This window comes from Pollicipes pollicipes, unplaced genomic scaffold, assembly GCF_011947565.3.
Source record: "Pollicipes pollicipes isolate AB1234 unplaced genomic scaffold, Ppol_2.1 Scaffold_1827;HRSCAF=2136_pilon_pilon_pilon, whole genome shotgun sequence".
Lineage (NCBI taxonomy): Eukaryota > Metazoa > Arthropoda > Thecostraca > Pollicipedomorpha > Pollicipedidae > Pollicipes > Pollicipes pollicipes.
Window position 1 is genome coordinate 71538 of NW_023596003.1, and position 18843 is coordinate 90380.

At 47.0% G+C, this 18843-nt stretch overlaps 1 protein-coding gene across 1 annotated transcript in view; it reads left to right on the top strand.

Moving 5' to 3' along the window:
- LOC119095997 (tachykinin-like peptides receptor 99D) overlaps positions 1-18843 on the top strand; it is a 102235-nt gene that overhangs the window by 7019 nt on the left and 76373 nt on the right. Inside the window, exon 2 of the mRNA XM_037218872.1 lies at positions 7371-7573. Coding sequence (XP_037074767.1) covers positions 7371-7573 — 203 coding nt within the window. The remainder of the gene's footprint in view (positions 1-7370; positions 7574-18843) is intronic.

Here is an 18843-nt window from a genome sequence, read left to right on the forward strand (position 1 = left end):
CCTGACCCTGATCCTGACCCCTACCTTGACCCTAATCCTGACCCTGATCTTGACTCTGACCTTAACCTTGACCCCTCCGGTTGGTTGCAGACAGGTGGCCCGGGGTTACATTCGTCGAGTGAACGGGCTGTCCGCTCCGTTTGAGGAGAGACCAAGGGCGCATTAACACGCCCCCGGGAAGCCGGCTGGATACCCTTGACTCGGGTGGGGGGTCAATTTGACCCCCTGAGATCTTGGGAACTAAGAGAGCTGGAGACACCAAATTTACAGGGTATGTTGACCTACGTGTACGTGAACTCACTTAGGTCAAATTTTCAGGTTCCTATGTCATGACCTTCGGGTCAAATGAAATCAAGAAAGGTCAAGTTTCAGGTTGGTCTCCAAAGTGACCCCAGAACCTAGATAACCGTTTCTCAGAAAAATGTCACATGTTCATTTCATGTCAATGACCTTGTTTGTCCTCTTGAAGATTATGGTGACCAAAATCATACAAGCTGCTCCGAGCTTTGCATTTGAATAAGCGACAAAGATTACCCCAGGCAGAATGTTCCGAAAAAACAAAATGTTGACCTGGATCATGTTGACCTATTCTGAGCCCTGAGGAGTCCATGGAAGATGCATAATGAGGTTTCTACCATCAATGAGTTCGAAATGAGCACCGAAAACTACCCCATACTGAAAGCCCTAGGGTAAAAAAACAGGCTAGTTCTGTGTTTGCTTTGACGTTTTTGTTCCAGCTAGTGTTTCCACTCCTCGTCAGGTGATTATCGAGGCGACTACAGCGGCTGCTGACGGAGCATGTCTACTGATCCCGTCCTCGGCGTCTTCCTCTCCTGCGCTCGAGTCCACGCCCCTGCTCTGGACCCATCAGTTCTCTTTTCGGCGCCATCTGCTCTCCCTCCGGCCTCATTTCCCGCACACACGACCAATTTAAACGTCCTTCAGCGTTAAACAACTTAAACGACCAGGCTTAAAAGACCTAAAACGGGATGTTTTGAACTTGAAGATGTTGAAGCAAGCATCAGATATGATGACACAAGCTGAGTTATAACTATTGGTATGTTTATAAATAGAATAGATTGCTCTGGACAACACAATTCCTCTGTTTAATAAATATGATCCTCAATACGTCATCGCTCGACTACGTCATCGTTTTTTGCACAGCTCTGATTGGGAGCAACTTGACGGCCGTTATATCTTGAAATCGTGCTCCTAAACGCCAGAGGTGAACGATTCGACCAATATATTTGTGTTGCCTTGATCGCAGCATGGTTTATGGAATGACAGGATTTGTGTGACGTTTTTATGACGCCATGAATGCCAAGGTAACCTTGAAATGCCTCCCGAAATAGCATCCCCATTTCCACGGGCTTGTACCTCAAAGACTAGAGGGGTTTAGGTCTTAAGAAGGGCAGGGCTGTGAACTGCACCGAGTGATCTTCAAGATGTCTGTTTCAGTTCAGTCTCCCGAATGGGGAGTATGAAATGGGGCACACTCCCTTTAGACCAATGCAGTCTTGCTCTTGGAGGTTACTAAAGGCTTTCCATGGGATACGTGAAAGCAGCCTGCATGTATCCCTTACACGAATGGCAGAACGGCATGCTCAAAGACGACGCCAGGCAATTAGATAGGGCTGAGCTGAACCGGTCATTTATTTTGAGCAGCACCAAGCAGTATGGTCATAGCTCTGCTCTGTGTTACGGTCATGGTTGTTTTCCGAAATTTGCCATCACGTACATAGGCAATAATAATAGGTCTGAGGCGTTGGTGGGCATGAACAAGGGCGTTGCCAGACAGTTCTTAAGATAACTCTCTTGGAGGTCGGATAACTGTTCAGGCAGCTCTCTTGGAGGAGGCAAATCTGTTGGTAACAGGTTTTCAAGCTGCTCCGGTGTCTGCTACGATGCTTTTTACTCACCGCCGCGACGTGATTTTGCGTTTGTTTAAGGGATGTGGCGGTAGCGGAGTCAGGTAACAAAAAGGGATGTGGCGGTAGCGGAGTCAGGTAACAAAAAGGGAACGTCATGTATTCTGCTCTTTTAAGCACTTTGTGCGCACCCGCCAACAACGTTGTTTCGCATAGCTTCATGCGCCATTGGCAAAGGTAACTGACTCAATGGGTTTTTACAACATTGGGTGATATGAACCAGATGATCCATCGATGCAATGCTAGAACAAATAGTAACGCGTTGTGTTTTTTTTTTATTTTCCTGGGCTTATTTGAGGGCGCATCGAGTTTTAACAGACTATTTTTGGTACAATTCTTCATTTCTGACTTCATTTACTATGTGCAGACATATGTAGACATGGTAGTCGGGATGGCGAATCCTACCTGCACCATCACACTTCTTACCTGCCACTGACAGTAAAAGAGTGCATGTGCATTACACAATACGTGTACTGGTGGTTAGACCATTTCTGTGGGTGGTGCCGGAGGCGTAGTGTTTAAGCTCCGCGTCGGAGGGACCCGAAGCACGGGTTCGCCCCCGCGATGCCCGTCCTTCCTGCCAGGGTGAGAGCCATGCGATGCCACCGAGGCTCTACAGGCGGGTGCGAAACAAATTCTCAATAACGGCGTTTAATCCATTTGTGATTTGCAACATATGGTTTATATCCAGCGAATGCGCCGCGTTACAAAGTTTGGTGGCTTTATCTTATTATTCCTCTCCCGAGCGCGTCGTGGAACACGTTGAAACTGTTCATGTTCAAATGGAGTCCCCGCCCCGGTGGTCAACATCACCTTTTGAACGGCAAGATCAGCCGTGTAAATTCCGATGCCCCAGGGGCTTAACTTGCGTTAATTGAGGGGGCAAGGTTGCGTAAAAACGGAGCGCTGAATGGGGACGTGTGTGGGGATGGGTAAAGCGAGATCTCAAGCTTCCAGGGCTGAGTATCCAAAGATGCAGCGTCACCAGTGTATCTTTCCAAGATTTTCGGGCACCGTTGCTCAACTTGGTGTTGACAGTGTTCATACCTCCGTTTCTTTAAGCCATCATTCTAAGGTGTAATTTTTCACCTTATAACCACGCCATTTTTCAGATGATACTGTCACGTGCAACCACAAGCTAACGGCTGGGCATGCCAGTTAGCACACGGCTTTTCACGATGTCATCGGCGTCACTGGCAGTCTTTCTCCAGACGCTGTTTATTCATACGATATTTCTTTACAGCCGGTCGCACACCTGCGAATACTTGCATTACGAGCAATCGTTTTCCTGCCGAACGATGCTCCGTACAATCTTCACCCAGCACCTTTTTCGTATGATCGAAATTCGTATTTCGTATTTTTTGCTTTGAATGCCTTTCCGTGCGATCCTTTCTCCCATGTGATTCCTTTTCTGCTAACATTTTCTGTCTCATGCAATGTCTTGTTTGCGTCCTTTTCTCATACGGTCATTAACCGTATCATTTTGTGTCATGTAATCTGATTGCCCAGTCCCCTCGTCTGACCACATTCCCTTGGTGAACTCTACCTACCTGGTCTTTTCCACTCCCACATCCCCATCCCTTGTGGCCCATTGTCTCTCCCATGACACCATCCCCGTTGATCCGTCTCCTCCCCTTGGTCCCATCCTCCCCACACCCTCTCCGGCCCCTCCCCCCCCCCCCCCCCACGCGGCTCTGTTCCATCGTCAGTCCTCTCTCATCTGACCTCTTTCCTTCCCCAAAATGAGCCGGAAGATTTGGAAGCTTCCGAGCTGGAAACTCAGAAACTCACCGGTGAGCTTTGGCGAGCGTTGAAGCGGATGACTTTCATGCTGATTGAGTCGGTCCGGAGCGGTAGGAGTCTGACCCGGGAATGTCACGCCTGGATTGTGCTGGTGATGGACCCCAGCACGCCCTCACAGGATATCGATGTTGTCTGAACCAGGCACGTGCCTGGATCTCCCAAAAGATCCTGGATCCGGGAGGATTCGTTGATAAAATTATGGCTTGGGTCTTGAGCAAATTTGACAAAACTTATGCAGCCTTTGTTCTCGAAAAAGTTTGAAAGGTTTGTGCCTGCAGCATACCGCTCAGGCTAAAGAGCACAAGATTCAGTAATGGAAATAGTTTTTTGCCGTCGCCTTTTGTTCACGTGTCTTTTGTTCTTCTTTTTTCGGCATTTTCCATCCTCCAAAATTGTTGATCAATGGATCGATGAATGGGAAAGTTCTAAATGCGATATTATCCATGCACGTAGTCCGCGAGGTGGCGAGGTGAAGCGGGCAATGTTTTTGTGATGTGATCGGAACATTTTGAGTGGACTGATTCCTGGGATCGAATCTAACACCAAGCAGGGCCTGTTGTGTGAACCATGACTTTAGCGCAGCTGGTGCCACTGCCGCCGTCCTTGTCACGAGCCGAAAGCGAGCGCCTAAACGACACGAAGCCTCTCTGTGACGGGTGCGTGGGCCGAAACGCAGACGCTCTGACCCACTAAGCTAACAGAGAGGATAATTAGCTACCTGTTAGGAAATCTATTATGACTGCATGATGCAGTGCTTATGATGATATAGTTTCTTTATGCTATAAGATAGATATATCCAAGAGACATGTCATGACAGAGCATATCTATATTACACCCTACACTTGCCGACGGTACGCTACACCCCATACCAGGCTCACAACACCTCTCAAGTCACGTCCCCATTTACAAAATGGAAATTGTAACATACTCAGGTCGTTAACGGTTCACATTCGCCGGCATGCGGTGCATTCTTTCCAGGGGCAGACTAGTGAGCACACAGCGACACCTATTCGTAAATATTGTGCTGGAGCCTCACTCAGTGCCGCGAGGTGGCGAGGTGAAGCCTATGGCGAGGTGGATCTGATTGCGGGGTGGAGCTGGTTGCGGGGTGGAGCTAATGGCGAGGTGGAGCTGATTGCGGGGTGGAGCTGATGGCGAGGTCGAGCTAATTGCAGGGTAGAGCTGATTGCGAGATGGAGCTAATGGCGCGGTACAACTGCCTTTTTACACCACAAGGCTTCAGAAGACACCACTATGCTGCTTTCATTTCCACGCACAGTGTTTCGTTTGTGCCGTACAACAGTTGTGCAAACGCGAAATGTGACATCATGGCCTGGGCCAAATGTCCATGTTAGAGCGTCAGTGACTTCACTCTCTCCTCTCCGTCGTCTCGGCATTCCCTGGAACGCGCACTGCTCTTAGTCGTGACCAGCGTGTACTAACGTGCACCCCATTCAACCTGCAGTTATTTGTTCTTATTCCACCCTGTCATGTTTGTCGGGATGAGTTCCGAAGGCAACGCAAGTCACTACGTCAGTTGGCCGTTTGTTCGCAAGCAGTCCAGTGCTGAGGCCAGTCGTGGAGGAATGATCAAATGGGTGGCAGTTGGAGGGGTGATACCTTGCAGCGTGTTCTCCCTTCGCAGTTTTCCTTCAGCCGGGACCGAAAAATGTTTGTTTGGGGGGATTTTTGTGACGATGTTTCAATGGTTTTGTCATACATAGCAGAGTAATCTTGTTCACATGCTGTACTCAATTACGTTCACCGGATTGACTATTTTTGCTATATTTGCGTTATTCGGGTGCCCCTTTCCATCATTTCTCTTTATTTTGTGTTTGTACCCTGCAACATCATCTGTTCCCAGCATTCTTTCTGGTTTCATATGTGTTGCTATGTGATTCTGCACAGCGTTCGCTCTACCGTTTCTGAGCAATGGGTACTCGCGTCTTCTCGTCAGTAGATTAGCGCCAATGAAGACATTTGAAGTAATGCATAAAATGGTGCAGATCTTACTAACGTCGGTATTATGTTGCAACAGAGATCAGGTAACTGAGGGCTATTGACCTGACCGCTACAGACCTGTGCCTGGCCGTTACAGACCTGTGCCTGGCGTCCCTAAAAGGCCTGGATTCTGAGGAATCCGTGGGAAAAATTATGCTGGGATCCCAGATCCCAGCAATGGGCTAAAATAACAAAAAAGGTCCTGGATCCTGAGGATCCTGGACCCAGGAAGATTTAAATCCAGGGCTCCGATTCCGTTGCTGGGATATATTCCCGGAATTTACGCGTGAGAACTTATTCAAGACATTTGAAATGGGTAGTCGTAACTGACACACAGCAGTACACCAACAACACTGTTTACGCATTCGATGATGATAAACGAGGAAGAGCTGTCACGGGTGTGACATTTTTCGCTCGTCAGTAGCATTGGAAAAACAGTGTTGTGTTTCGCTTGCTGTTTTCGATGAGGCGAAGGCAGTCTGCTTGTGTCTGTAGATTGTTTTGGGGGGCTTCAAAGCATACCCTGGGGCGAAGCCGAAGTCTTTTGATGTGCTGAACCCGTAATGAAAATGTCTCCAGATGACAAAACATGCTAACAAAACCTGGCGGATTAGTGCTGAAGTTTGAAATTAAGATCCTGACAAATTAAATTCATGTAGGCAGGGCAAAGCAGCACGCCTCACTTTTGGCAAGCCAGATTTTCTGCAAGGGCAAAATGTCTTTTGAAGCTCTCGCTGAAATGCACCGCAAACTTTCGGCGAAAGCATCCCAATTCAAAAGTCCTCGCAGCCAACCGACAATGACTGAGATAAAAAAAAACTGTTCAGTAGCAGTCTAGAGCATCGATACCGAGCTTCATCTTGGCTTAACATGTCTTCTACGTTGCACCTATTCAGCATCCCAACACGAACTGCACGAGTCTGGTTGAAGACCAACCATGAACCAAGACAAGCCCATGATATCCAAGTTTTTAAAGGTGTATTTGTTACCACCTGATTCATGCGTCCATTTGGTCATCACACGCGAGATAAGGCTCACGTCTGCTCTTTTGTGAGATGCACGACGACGAATTGGTCCGTTAGCTTGTTCTCCACATTAAGCGTGATAATATTCCGGCGACAGAATGCACCACATGACTCGTCAGGGTATTATGTCACCAAGGCGTGAATAACCGTTGCATATTCCCCACCAGACCTGCGACGACAGTTCGACTCTCGCGTCCGCTCAGCCGTCAAGGGTGGCCGGCCGGTGTGTCTGTTACTCGTGAGCATGTGTGCGCGCGCGCGTGTGTGTGGTGTGTGTGTGTGTGTGGGTGTGTGTGGTGTGTGTGTGTGTGTGTGTGTGTGTGTGTGTGTGTGTGGTGTGTGTGTGTGTGTGTATGCGCGTGCGTGGTGCGTGCGTGCGTACGTGCGTGTGCGTGTGTGTGGGGGGGGGGTGCGTGGGTGGGTGTGCTCTGCCGCCAGAAATGTGCTAAATTGCGAACATATGCCCCTCCGAATGCCCGCCAGTGGTTCGACGTATGTGCCTGCTCTATCATCAGGCGTATGATAGCCATCTGCCGTCACCAGATATTCGATGACCCACCCGTCTGTTCCGTCGCCAGGTGTGTGATGACCTGCCCGTCTGTTTCATCAACAGATGCGAACTATCACCAACTTCTTTTTGGTGAACCTGGCGGTCTCCGACTGCATGATGTCCACCATGAACATCACCTTCAACTTCGTCTACTTCCTGAACAGTCACTGGCCGTTCGGTGAAGCCTACTGCAAGATCGTGCAGTTCGTTAGCGTTCTGAGCGTCTCGGCGTCCGTCTTCACCCTCGTCGCCATCTCAATTGACCGGTGAGCCGAAACCGGTTAAAACTGGTTCAAACGGATTGGTTGAAGCCGATTCAAGCGGACCGGTCGAATTAACGTTTATAATTTGTTTTAAGCCATTCAATTGCTTGAAGACCCGTTGCTGTTTATTCGTCTCTGAAATAGAATCGGTGAGGTAGTGAACAACACAGAAAATTGTTGACCATGGTAACGACGCAAAAAGGAACTATGCTTGCTTAAAAAAAAACTTAGTTTGCTGGTTCTGCCCAAGGGTGCTCAAGGTACTGAATCGATACGTAGGAATTTCTCTTAAAACGCCAGGTAAACAACTAACTTTGCTTTATCTCGGAGGTGAGGTTTAGAATCTAGGGAAACCTCTGGAATTGACGGCAGTGCATGGTTGTCGTTTCGTGCAAGGTCATCACTGTTGCGTTTCTTGAAGACGTGGAGTTGTTCTACTCTTTTTTCTCATCACGTTGATTGCGGTAAGGTACCCCTTAGACCAATTCAGCTCACGTCCCTCGGATTTTAACCGAACTGACCACTGCCCAACTCAGCCGAACTAAAATGCTGGGCTTTGTGAGTAGAACAAGGAAGGAAACCCGGAAACGACAAAACTTTCAGAAAGTCTTAGATCCACAAGCGAACAATATCCTCGTGATAGAGTGCTTGCTCTCTGCAGACTTCCGCCTCTCAGATATCTGACTGCTCTTTGTCAGATCTGGTGGCATTACGCATTTGTCAAACGTCATACGCTAGTAGCATTGCGCCTTGCATAATCTTGAATGATATTTCAACTGCAAACTTGTATTCGTCAGCCGTTGCCATCCACGTGGCTCTTAAGTTGGACCACCAGTCGGAATGAAAGCATTTCGGCACAGCCTTGGTGTTTAAAATTTAAACGCATCCGTAGGATGTCACTGAATGAAAACTGGAGCTTCGAAGTCCCAACTTAGATGGGCGCATGTATCAATGTTCGTTGCTTGTTAACGACCTTGGTTCTGTGAGAATTGAGACGAGGCCGGTCTGTTTAAGCCTTTCCCTCGCTGGGTAAGTGTTTCGCCCTATCGCCGTCGCCGGACGAGGCGGTTTTAGAGTTCCCCGCCTCCCCGGTTTACCCTCGCCGGGGACGGCATTTTTTGACACTCGCTTTTGTGGGCAGGCGCAATTTAAGCTCCTCTTGGGTTTGTCCAGAATAACCCCCAACGGTGCGGCTCAGAAAGGTCAAATGACGTGTGGCTATAGAGAATCGAAAAGTTGATCTTTTGGTTAACCAAAACTAGACTTTCGCGCTGACCTAAAGCAGGTGACCAAAGTCAGGCCGTGGTTGTCGGCAAAGGCAATTCGTAAGGTAACCTCCAAACTGAGGAACAAGGGGGCGTTATACAAGGTAATATAATTTTGAGATGGTTTCTGCGACAGTTGGACAAATGAGCTCACTTATGTTGGTCAAATAAACTAATCCCACGAACGTGGGATTACAACAAGTTCAGCTCACCTGTGCTCAGGTGTGATGGAAGTTCAAAGCCAACCATATGTTTTTTTAGAAAGCTTGATTTGCTAGATCGTTTTGGCGTTCATCTCTAATCGCTTGATAACAGGGACGTTAACTGTTCTCGTATTTTGAGTTCATACCGAGCAGTATAGTCACGGATCTGCAGTTAAAGCGAACAAGCTTTTGTTTTGAAAATCATGCCGCCCACGGAAGTTCCAGACGCTGATTTTAGATTAAAGTGTCTGAATGAACTCGAAGGCCCTTGGTCCGTTTGACAGTTCTCAAGGTCAAAGAAGGTCGCTGACCTGATCTTAACACTAGCGACTTTTTTACGTTCAAACTGGTTGTGTCAGATGGTATAAGTGCACTTTGGACACTGATGTCAAGCTCGTTCTGGTTTGACCCTACTTTATTCGAAAGTCTCAATCTGCTCCTACCTAAGAAATTGGCGTAAACGAGGCCATATGGTTTCTTACGAACCCTCTGAATTTTATGTTTATAGTTGTCTTACTTTTGATACATGAAGAATTCAAAGATTCCCACCTCTGTCCCCCACTGCCTGCCCACATCATACGCAAGCTTAGCACTAACACCTGTGACCACACAACGTGCGACCACAAACACCTGCGACCGCACAACGTGCGACCACAAATGACCAAGGTTACACAGCCCGCGACCACAATTGCCTGTGACTACACAACCTGCAACTACAAACACCTGTGATCACACAACCCGCGACCACAAACACCTGTGACCACACAACATGCGACCACAAATGACTGTGGCTACACAGCCCGCGACCACAAATGCCTGTGACTGCACAACGTGCAACTACAAACACCTGTGATTACGCAACCTGCGACCTTAAATACCTGTGATCACACAACCTGCGACCACAAATACCTGTGATCACACAACCTGCGACCACAAATACCTGTGATCACACAGCCTGCGACCACAAATGCCAGTGATCGCGCAACCTGTAACCGCAAATAATCGCGACCACACACATTTGCGGTACGTTAAGTAAAACCACTTATGTCAATATTTCCGTTCACAGACTCAGGCCGTGTATTTGACAACTAATCATGATGTGACAACGAATTAAGCGCACCCAGCAGCGATGTTTACTGGCTAACGTTTATCGAACTATATTTAATATGGGTTATCGTTGCTGACAGTGGAACAAAATAAGAATATATGAAGGGAAATATTTGTCTGCCATGATTTCATCATTTAGCTTATCTCAACAAACTCGGCCTTGGATGTCCTGACATTACTTAATTTTGTCTGATCATACTGGCAGCAAAGAATGGTAGAGTAACTGGATCCTGAACAGTTGTATAGGCTGCATTGTTCTTCAAACGTAGGTAGGTCGCCTAAGCGCAAAATGCGAGCGAAACTACCGGCAAAAAGATAATTAATAACGACCCTCGAATGGAATGGCCAGCGATCTATCAACGATCACAAAGTCACCCATCGCCCAGTCACCAATCATCAAGCCACCGATCCTCACGCCAGTAATCATCAAACAACCAATCGTAAAGCCACCAATCAACGAGGCACCATTTATTAGACCACCGATTATCAAGCCACCAATTATCAAGCCACTAATTATCAAGCCACCATTCAGCAAACCACCGATACATCCACCAAACACCAAACCGCTGATCATCAAGGCACCAATCATCAAGCCACCGATCACAAGAGCCGTCCACGTTCAGACCCATAAACGCATGAGGCCGCGCCAGCTGAGCCTCTACAGTTGAGTTGCAAGGAAATTGAATGTAAAAGTTAGCACGCACGGCGCACTATCACTGGTCCGGAACACTTTGGTTCGGGTACAGTTCTAAGTTCCGAAGTCTGCAGAGGTTCGGCCGATGGCACGCATTTCGTGCCAAGTGCCACCGATCGGTTGAAAACCGGCATTAGTCTTTCCAGCGACCCGGTGCACCAGATGGTGTCTCTTGTGTCGCACTCCGCCTACGCGTTTGGACGCAGCATGCTCGAAATATTGGAAACACGCCTGCTTCACATGAAAGTTCTGACAAATATTGCATGGGGTTGTTTTCTGAACTAGCACCATGCGTGAAAAACCTGGGTTCCTAAGCACGTGCAAAGCATCCTTTTATCTCTCTCGTTTTTGAATAGCAATCATTTCGCCGGGCCAAATGATTCGACTTTATGTGACGCAGCGCCAATATCACTGCATTCCGGCTGACCATTAATGTTTGTTTCCTGGAGGTCCTTCAACCAGCAAACGCAAACAAGCAACTTTGAAGCAGTTATACTGGTCGGTAGCACCCGTATCAGCCTTGGATGGAAAGGGCCTGGCATTCAATCTATCGTTTCTGAGCAATAGTCTGCACCTTCCGGGCGCTTCAAGGAAACTCCTGTCTTCTTTGTAAAAGAGCTGGATCTGAGGCTTTGATGTGCCAGGTCGATTATACGGATCTGATTGTTCAGCTAGAGGCCACCGAAGTTCCTGAAATCACGTTGCTTGGTATCAATGGCTGGTCTAAATTATATTGCATAGCTCACAAGAAATATCAAGCCTTTCGCTGGGGACGACGAGGAGGGAAGGTCATCTCTCCACATCGGTCGAAGCCGTTTGTTCGGTAGCGACGGTGGCACTGCGGGGAGGAGGGGGGGGGGGGGGGGGAGTGACCCGATCATGAATGCATCAAAAGCGAGGTTAACCCTTGTCTTGATAGGGGGAAAGGGGTGGTGCGATCTCCTTAAGCTTTTTGAGAGGGCACTTCTCCGGAGCGTTGTGCAATGGCGCCCAAATTTTCATAGTCTGTAAGGGGTATTTGGGGCCGGTTTTGACAGCAAAAACGCGTTCCAATCTTTTCTGCTTTTGGAGCAGCGGTGGTTTCTAATGTGTCATTAACGACGCCGCGCCCCAAAACTATATGTTCAAGACATTTAAGAACGCATACCATTGTGCCCAGTATTGAACAAGAAACACAACTGCTTAGGTTTTATGTTACCACAAGACATGGTTTCGTATGTACGCTTCTGTAAAATTGAGCAGTGCGATTTTCTGGAACATTTGTCCTTTGACTTGACATAATTGGGTCAATTATTGATCTACAAACATAAAGTCTAGCACCGATCGTGAGATCTCGTTGAGACCAACCCACTGATATTTTCTGCTAAGCTCTGTCTTAATTATATTGGATATGTCTTGGGGATCGCATCGATTCCCCTTCTGTTCCCCACATCAGTCCGCGTTGTGAAAAAACAGCGAATCAGGATGAGGGTGTATTCGTGCGTTTACTATCTGCTGCCATATCAGCCCAATGTTTCCCAAACGCATTTTGGCGAATAATCTCATCCTCCGGCGGTGTTTGGATTTGACATTGTTTTGCGAAGGATTGAAAGGGTGGATAGCAAGTTTAATGCAGATCACAGGCAAGTTAGGTTTTGCAGGGCGTGTGACGGGCGAGGTACGACAGACGCGACTTCTCATCATGCAGATGATGGCGAGGCATTAACCAGCGGAACTGGTAGTATTTGCGAACTCCTGCAAATAGTCATTGCCGCTGCATCAAAGTCGTCCCATTTTCGTGACTTTAGCAGGCAAACTGACGTAAAGCAGAATGACGTCTGAATGCAGCCATTTTTATTGAGATCTGCTTTAAAACACCGGCAACCAATAGCCTAAAAAATTGCAATGTATCTGACGTCTACTAATATGATACTAATTCCCTTTGTGTTCTGGCTTTGTTGGAGACGCCAAATGTGTATTGGATTACGTCGCCTCTGGACGTCACTGGTGTTCCAATGTCAATCAAAAGTTATGATTGAGTCACCACGTGACTAAATACATGACTTTGTCGAATAAATATAACTTAGCATTTCTAGTTCCAGAAGGAGTTAACCGGTATAAGAAGATTCAGCATGTAAAGCATCCAGTATAAGAAGTTATTAGGATAAGCTGTTATTAGGTTATCAATTAAGCAATCACAACTTTTAAAGGACAGAATGACAGTGCCAGCTATTAAGGAATAAGCCTGCAACCTTCGTGGATAAATCTACAATTAACACCGGTAAAAGTTGTCGGACATCTGACCTACAGGTCAGATGTCCGACCTGTCGGCAGTAGGCCAACGGGCGTGCATAAGAGGTACACCAACAATAAGTCGACACGCTCGATTTTCTGTACCATTCTCCTTCTGTACTTTGTCACTGGATGTCGGAAAAAGAACAGGAAGCAGGAGAACAGGAACGCTGAATCCAGCTGAAGAGTCGCAACTTGATTTACGGAAATATTGTACTTTTCACTTTCAACCGATCTAGCTTTCAGCCGATGATGGCGGGAAAATGCGCCACGATTAATCAATATGCGGTGAATCGGCTGTCAACAAAAATAGATTGCATTAGCCAGCGTCCCAGGTTATTTTCAGAAACCTTGGCTGAAGTCGGGACTCTACTAAGGAAGGATCGTTCCAAAGCAGCAGGGATTAAAGCCCAAGCTTGGGTGAAGCCTTTCATGCAAAGCAATTGATACTAAACAACCTTTTCACAAGGAATTTCTACGCTGAAAGATTTTTAAAAAGTTCTTTATATTGTCATGAAACTTAAGCATAGACTCAACGCTGATCATACAATGGTTGTTTTCTTGCAATTATATTAACATTCAGCCGCTAAGCCAGCTGTTTCCAACGTTGCATGAGTTTTTTGTATGAAAACACAAATCACACAAATATTTATAGAGCTTTTCTTTCCGCCCATGCCCTTGGTTTAAAAATTAAAGAATACTATCAAATGATAGGAGAATATCAGACCTAGCGATCGGCCGTGTTGATCAGTCCAGGACGTTCGATGTTGGCTGCGCTATTAGTGCTTACGTCTTTACATCTGTGGGGAAAGGCGGGTTTGAAGATGATTTTGATTTAAGGATAATTCAAAGTGGATTATGTTTAGGTGTGTAAGGATTGTAAGCACTGTATGCCTATGAAGAAGGCCGCGGAAGGGGTATACGAACTTTTTTGTTGCATGTGCATTGGACATGCCAACGCATGTTTCAAAAAGTTTCGAAAGCTCCAATGGGAGATCTGGCATCGCACCTCGCGTAAAAGCTTTAAGACATTGCTTGAACCCAGCCAACCGGAACTTTATCAAAGCACACATTCTTAAAACACGTTTTAAATCTTTGAAAATATTTATAGCCCAAAATTGGTGGCAAAACTCGTGTCGTTAGAGAAGATGCGCTGAAAACCTCTATAAGGGTTTAAAAAGTCGCACTGTAATCCATTGTGAAAACGGCTGGTACCGAACTATTGTCCCCGCTTCACTGATATCTGCTATTGGAATGGACGTAACGACACGAGCTACTGCTCGTGCTCCACTGGCACTAGCTTCGTAAGCGACATCTTACGGGATATTTCTGTCTGGACGCGCAGCTGCCCCTACTACATAGGACATAGCCTCGCTGTCATTTTGGTAGCGATTTTCCGGTCGTAGCGCGTCATCTGAGAGTAGAAAGGGCGAATCTAAGACATTGCATTTAGAGATGACTTACATTTTTAGTTTACTTTTTCATATCCGTATAGTAGGTTATCAAGCCGTTGGCTGCGAGGAATCGTCTGGCTCTTCGGAGATGCGGCAAAGTTGTGCAGCACTGACCATCACCTAATGAGCGGACGTGGTAAACGTTTCCGAAGGTACGTAAGTGGCAAGTTGGTGACCTTCAGAGTTTTACAAGCTTTTTACTTAAGAATGTGAATCCCTTTTACACACGCCCACAAGGGAGACCCCTTCCTTCTCTAAACATTCCACCGCGACCAAGTTTTATATAAATTAATGAATCCACCCGAGGAGAAAACCCTCAAAATACCGGAACTTGGGAACGATGCTGGGGCACATAACCGGACAATGTGCGCTGTCTTTTGATCGCTCGCATAGCGTTTTGTAAATGGTACATCCGACTACACATGATGCAATTGGGGGTGCCGTTAATGTAGCAGTTAGCGTGTCTGTCTTAACCACCATGCGCCTGGGAAACTAGAGGTACGGGGTTCGATTCCCCACGGTGTCCGTCCTTCCTGCCAGGGTAGGAGGCAGGCGACGCTTTTTAGCCTGAGCAGCTGGGTGCGTCGTAAAGCCCCGATGACAACAAAACGCAGTTGGGTTCACGTTCACGTCTGCTCTGATCGCCGAGATCTGATATAATTACTCAAAAACACGCACCTGGAAGATACGTGACCGCCCCTCATCCAAATATACACATCATTTTCACCGGCACTAGCCATCGATAACAGGTCGCTAACAATGGGCATGTTCTCATTGTCAGCGCTGATGAAATCATGGAGTTGAAACCCAGCTTCTCCGTGTCAGGAGCCAGTTCTGAGCCGTGTTGTCGAGCTTTTGGTTCAGTTGCAAATATTTCGTTTCGGCTGTGTGTTCGAAGGATGACATGGCGGACTAGATTTAGAGCACCGGCCCAATAGCTTGCTCTATGTGCCGTAAACTCACCACTCAGGTTGTGACGTCCGGTTCTGCGATCTGCGTCCGGCCGGGAGAGGTGGAGTTAGTTTTCCCCTTACAGGAACACGGAGATTTCAGCATCTGTTCATCGATCAAGTTAGCATTCCTGTTCGGGACTTAGGTCGTGTCAAAGAGGTTAACCTCTAACAAAATTTGATGACATACAACGCTTTTATGGGTCATTTACCATTGTTCAAAAGTTTGTGATATTGACAGAACATGACCTTGCCCCCAGTTTGTGTCTCTCAGATTTTTTTTCGAATAAGGCTACCGTCAGGCTATTTTTTATCAGGTTGGGTTATGGCCAGGTTATTTTTTTTTATCCATTTCGTCAGGTTAATTTTTGGCTATGTTTCATGAATGATACATCGTTGTACATATCTTTGTGCAGTTCTGGCGTTTGTGCATGAAGAAAAGGTACTAACTCACATGCATGGCCATATGGCCATAGAGCCAATCATATCATATGACGCCTATTATGTGTCGTATGTGCCACATCATCATGTGATATGTGACAGCGTCATTTGTGCCACACCATTATATGATATACAATATGTGTCACACCACATCATATCACATCCTATCATATGACCCCGGAGCACATGACCTTGGCCAAAGGCATGACTTGCCTCTACGGGTGCCGTCTGCAAAACACATGCTGGGCTCAAAATAAGCGGTTTAATAGGTAATCTTGGACCCAGAACCCAAATCTCCCTTGATATGTTATGATTTTATTCAAGTGCATGATTAGGTCGCAATAGGTCACGTAAAAATATGAAAGTTGGTATGAGGCCACCCAAGGTCGATGATCTATGCTGTTGGTAGCGGAGAAGCTAGATGAATGAGTGCGGCGCGTGCAACCGCCTCCTTATCGTGTTTATGCAGCTGATGATGCATAATTTAATGCACTAACGTGACTATTCACACTTTGTTACGACTGCATTGCCAAGTTTTGAAGAGACTATGCATCATGTATACAAGAGTTATGTGATCCTGAGTACCTGTAGATGTACAACGCACCATTTCTGACCACCGAAAACGTTGTGCTGGACAATTAGACCCGGTTAGAATTTCAATGTTTTTAGTTTGATGGTTTATGAATTTGCCGTGAGTTAGCATCAGATTACTTTTAGGTCAGCTTAGGATCGTACTTTTGTGTTAACATGCTTCTTTAACAGCTTCACCTCATAAATATAAACTTGATCAGAGCCACATCGTGGAAAATATCGTTATTGCACCCTCCTGGAATGCCAATTTTGAACGGTGACCTGATCTAGCTTGACCCTTGTGTGGAACAGAAGCGGTCGGAATGGACTCTCCAGTCTTTGCGCTATTTCCGTGGTCTCAGTATCCGTATTGGCGTTACAATATAGGTTTGAACTGCGTCCATCGGAGCGATTTTTTCCTTTCATGACCTCTTGCGACCTCGCATTTGACTTAAGGTCAAAAATGTGGCGTGCGTTTTTCATGATTTGACGAGACCTTCACAACAGCAGCTTTCTTTTTCTTACACGGCGTCTGGAAGTGGGAGATCCCGGGGGAAGTCAACTTCCCCTGGTCGGGTGCGGTTTCCTCCGATCCTCGGCCAGACGTAGGTGAAGTGCTTAAATTTTGCCTTCCGCCACCACGACTGTAGATGTTTTACGTTCTGCGCAACGCTGCTACACGGCCGCCTTGGGCATGGGTTGAAACTCGTTGGCAACTTGCCAGCTGATCTTTCGTTGGCAGTCTGGCTAAGCAATGCTCCCGCTGAGGGACACGTATCATGTGCTGCTGAATAACTAGTCAAGCAGCTTTTCCCCAACCAGCGGAGGTGGGTTTCCATCCAATATTGCGTAAAACACCATCCTGATAAAAGGGTGTCTTAAACAAATAAGCTGAATGGGCCACGGCACAACTTCTAGAAACGTTGACGCTTGTTTGCTGAAAGCTGTGTTGTGGTGGGATCACTGGCTGCAAAGGTCAATGTTTGTCGCTGTTGCCTGTTGTACAAAATATGTCAAAGGCAGGGCTGGTCTGCACGGATCGGGCTGGAACACTAAAGCTACAGAATATGCCCGGTCTGCTGTCTGGCTGGTAAAAAACAAAACATCGTGATAGCAGGGAAAGGGATCCACACTAAGAAAATAACCCAATGCTGCTTGCTGGACCGAATAAGATGCATCTTTCGTGTTGCGTAAAGTGAAAAATTTGGTGTGGAGTTTTCATGATCTGACAAAACCCTCAAAATGGTATCCTTATTTTTCTCAAGGGCAGCATGTTTTTTCTCTAGGATTTTTCATTACCTCACATGATGAAAAAAACTTTGGTATTCATGTGTGATGTCTTGATATTCGGCATAACGGTTACACGACGGCACATTGGATATGCGAAATCACTTCGCGTTGTCATATGTGCGGCATTGTTCAATGAATTGTTCGCATTTGTCAGGAACAAAGATTAGATACATCGTGATTATTTTGAGTGACGTTGGAACGCTTTGTCTGATACGTTTGAGACGTCACTAATCCCAAACACTTCGATGTTATAACGATACCTTCTCAGGGCGTGTCCAAGCTACATTGGTTGGGGCTCTATCCATAGATGAGCTTGAAAACGGCAGACAGTTTCTGCACGCAAAGTGCTCCTGTTTATGTAGCACAAAGTCTTTTTCTTCACCGCTGCCTTGAAAAGAAACGCACAGTGTTGCAAATGCACCAAAAACATAACGAAGTGAAACAGGCTTTGAAAAAGCACTTTGAAAACTTGCATGCATTCTCTAACACGTGGAACAGTGCCTAGGGAGAAACTGGTGTGCGGCCTGGTGGGCGGATATCTGGCTGTCCATACATTTGCATGCGACAGATCCCCGTCAGTTCCCTGCCGCGTCACGTGTCATGACATACACATGTTTTGAGCTGGCTGCCACCTCCCCAAGTCAGAAAGCCAACAGATCTGGACGTTGTGAGAGTGCAACCGGAACTGCTTCATACCCGGTCACGTGTAACACGCGGACGCACGGATGCCTGTCCGTTGTCAGCTTTGCCACGTATTTCCACGTGACGAGTTGGCTGCACTTCTTCGGTTTCAAGGATGTGCAGACGTCAGCCACTGGACGCCTTGGCAAGTGACGGGCTGGCGGTGCGGTCTCTCTCGCGGGTGTGTGGGAAGCCCACGGCGCTGTGACACCTGTGCCCCGGAGAGGCCCGCATACAGCAAAGTGCACTCCGTGTGGGGCATTAAGCAAACGACCAAGCCTTGTCTTTGCTGGGACTGAACCGGAAAAAGCGACGTTGACCTGCGCGCTAGGTCGGAGGGCGGCACA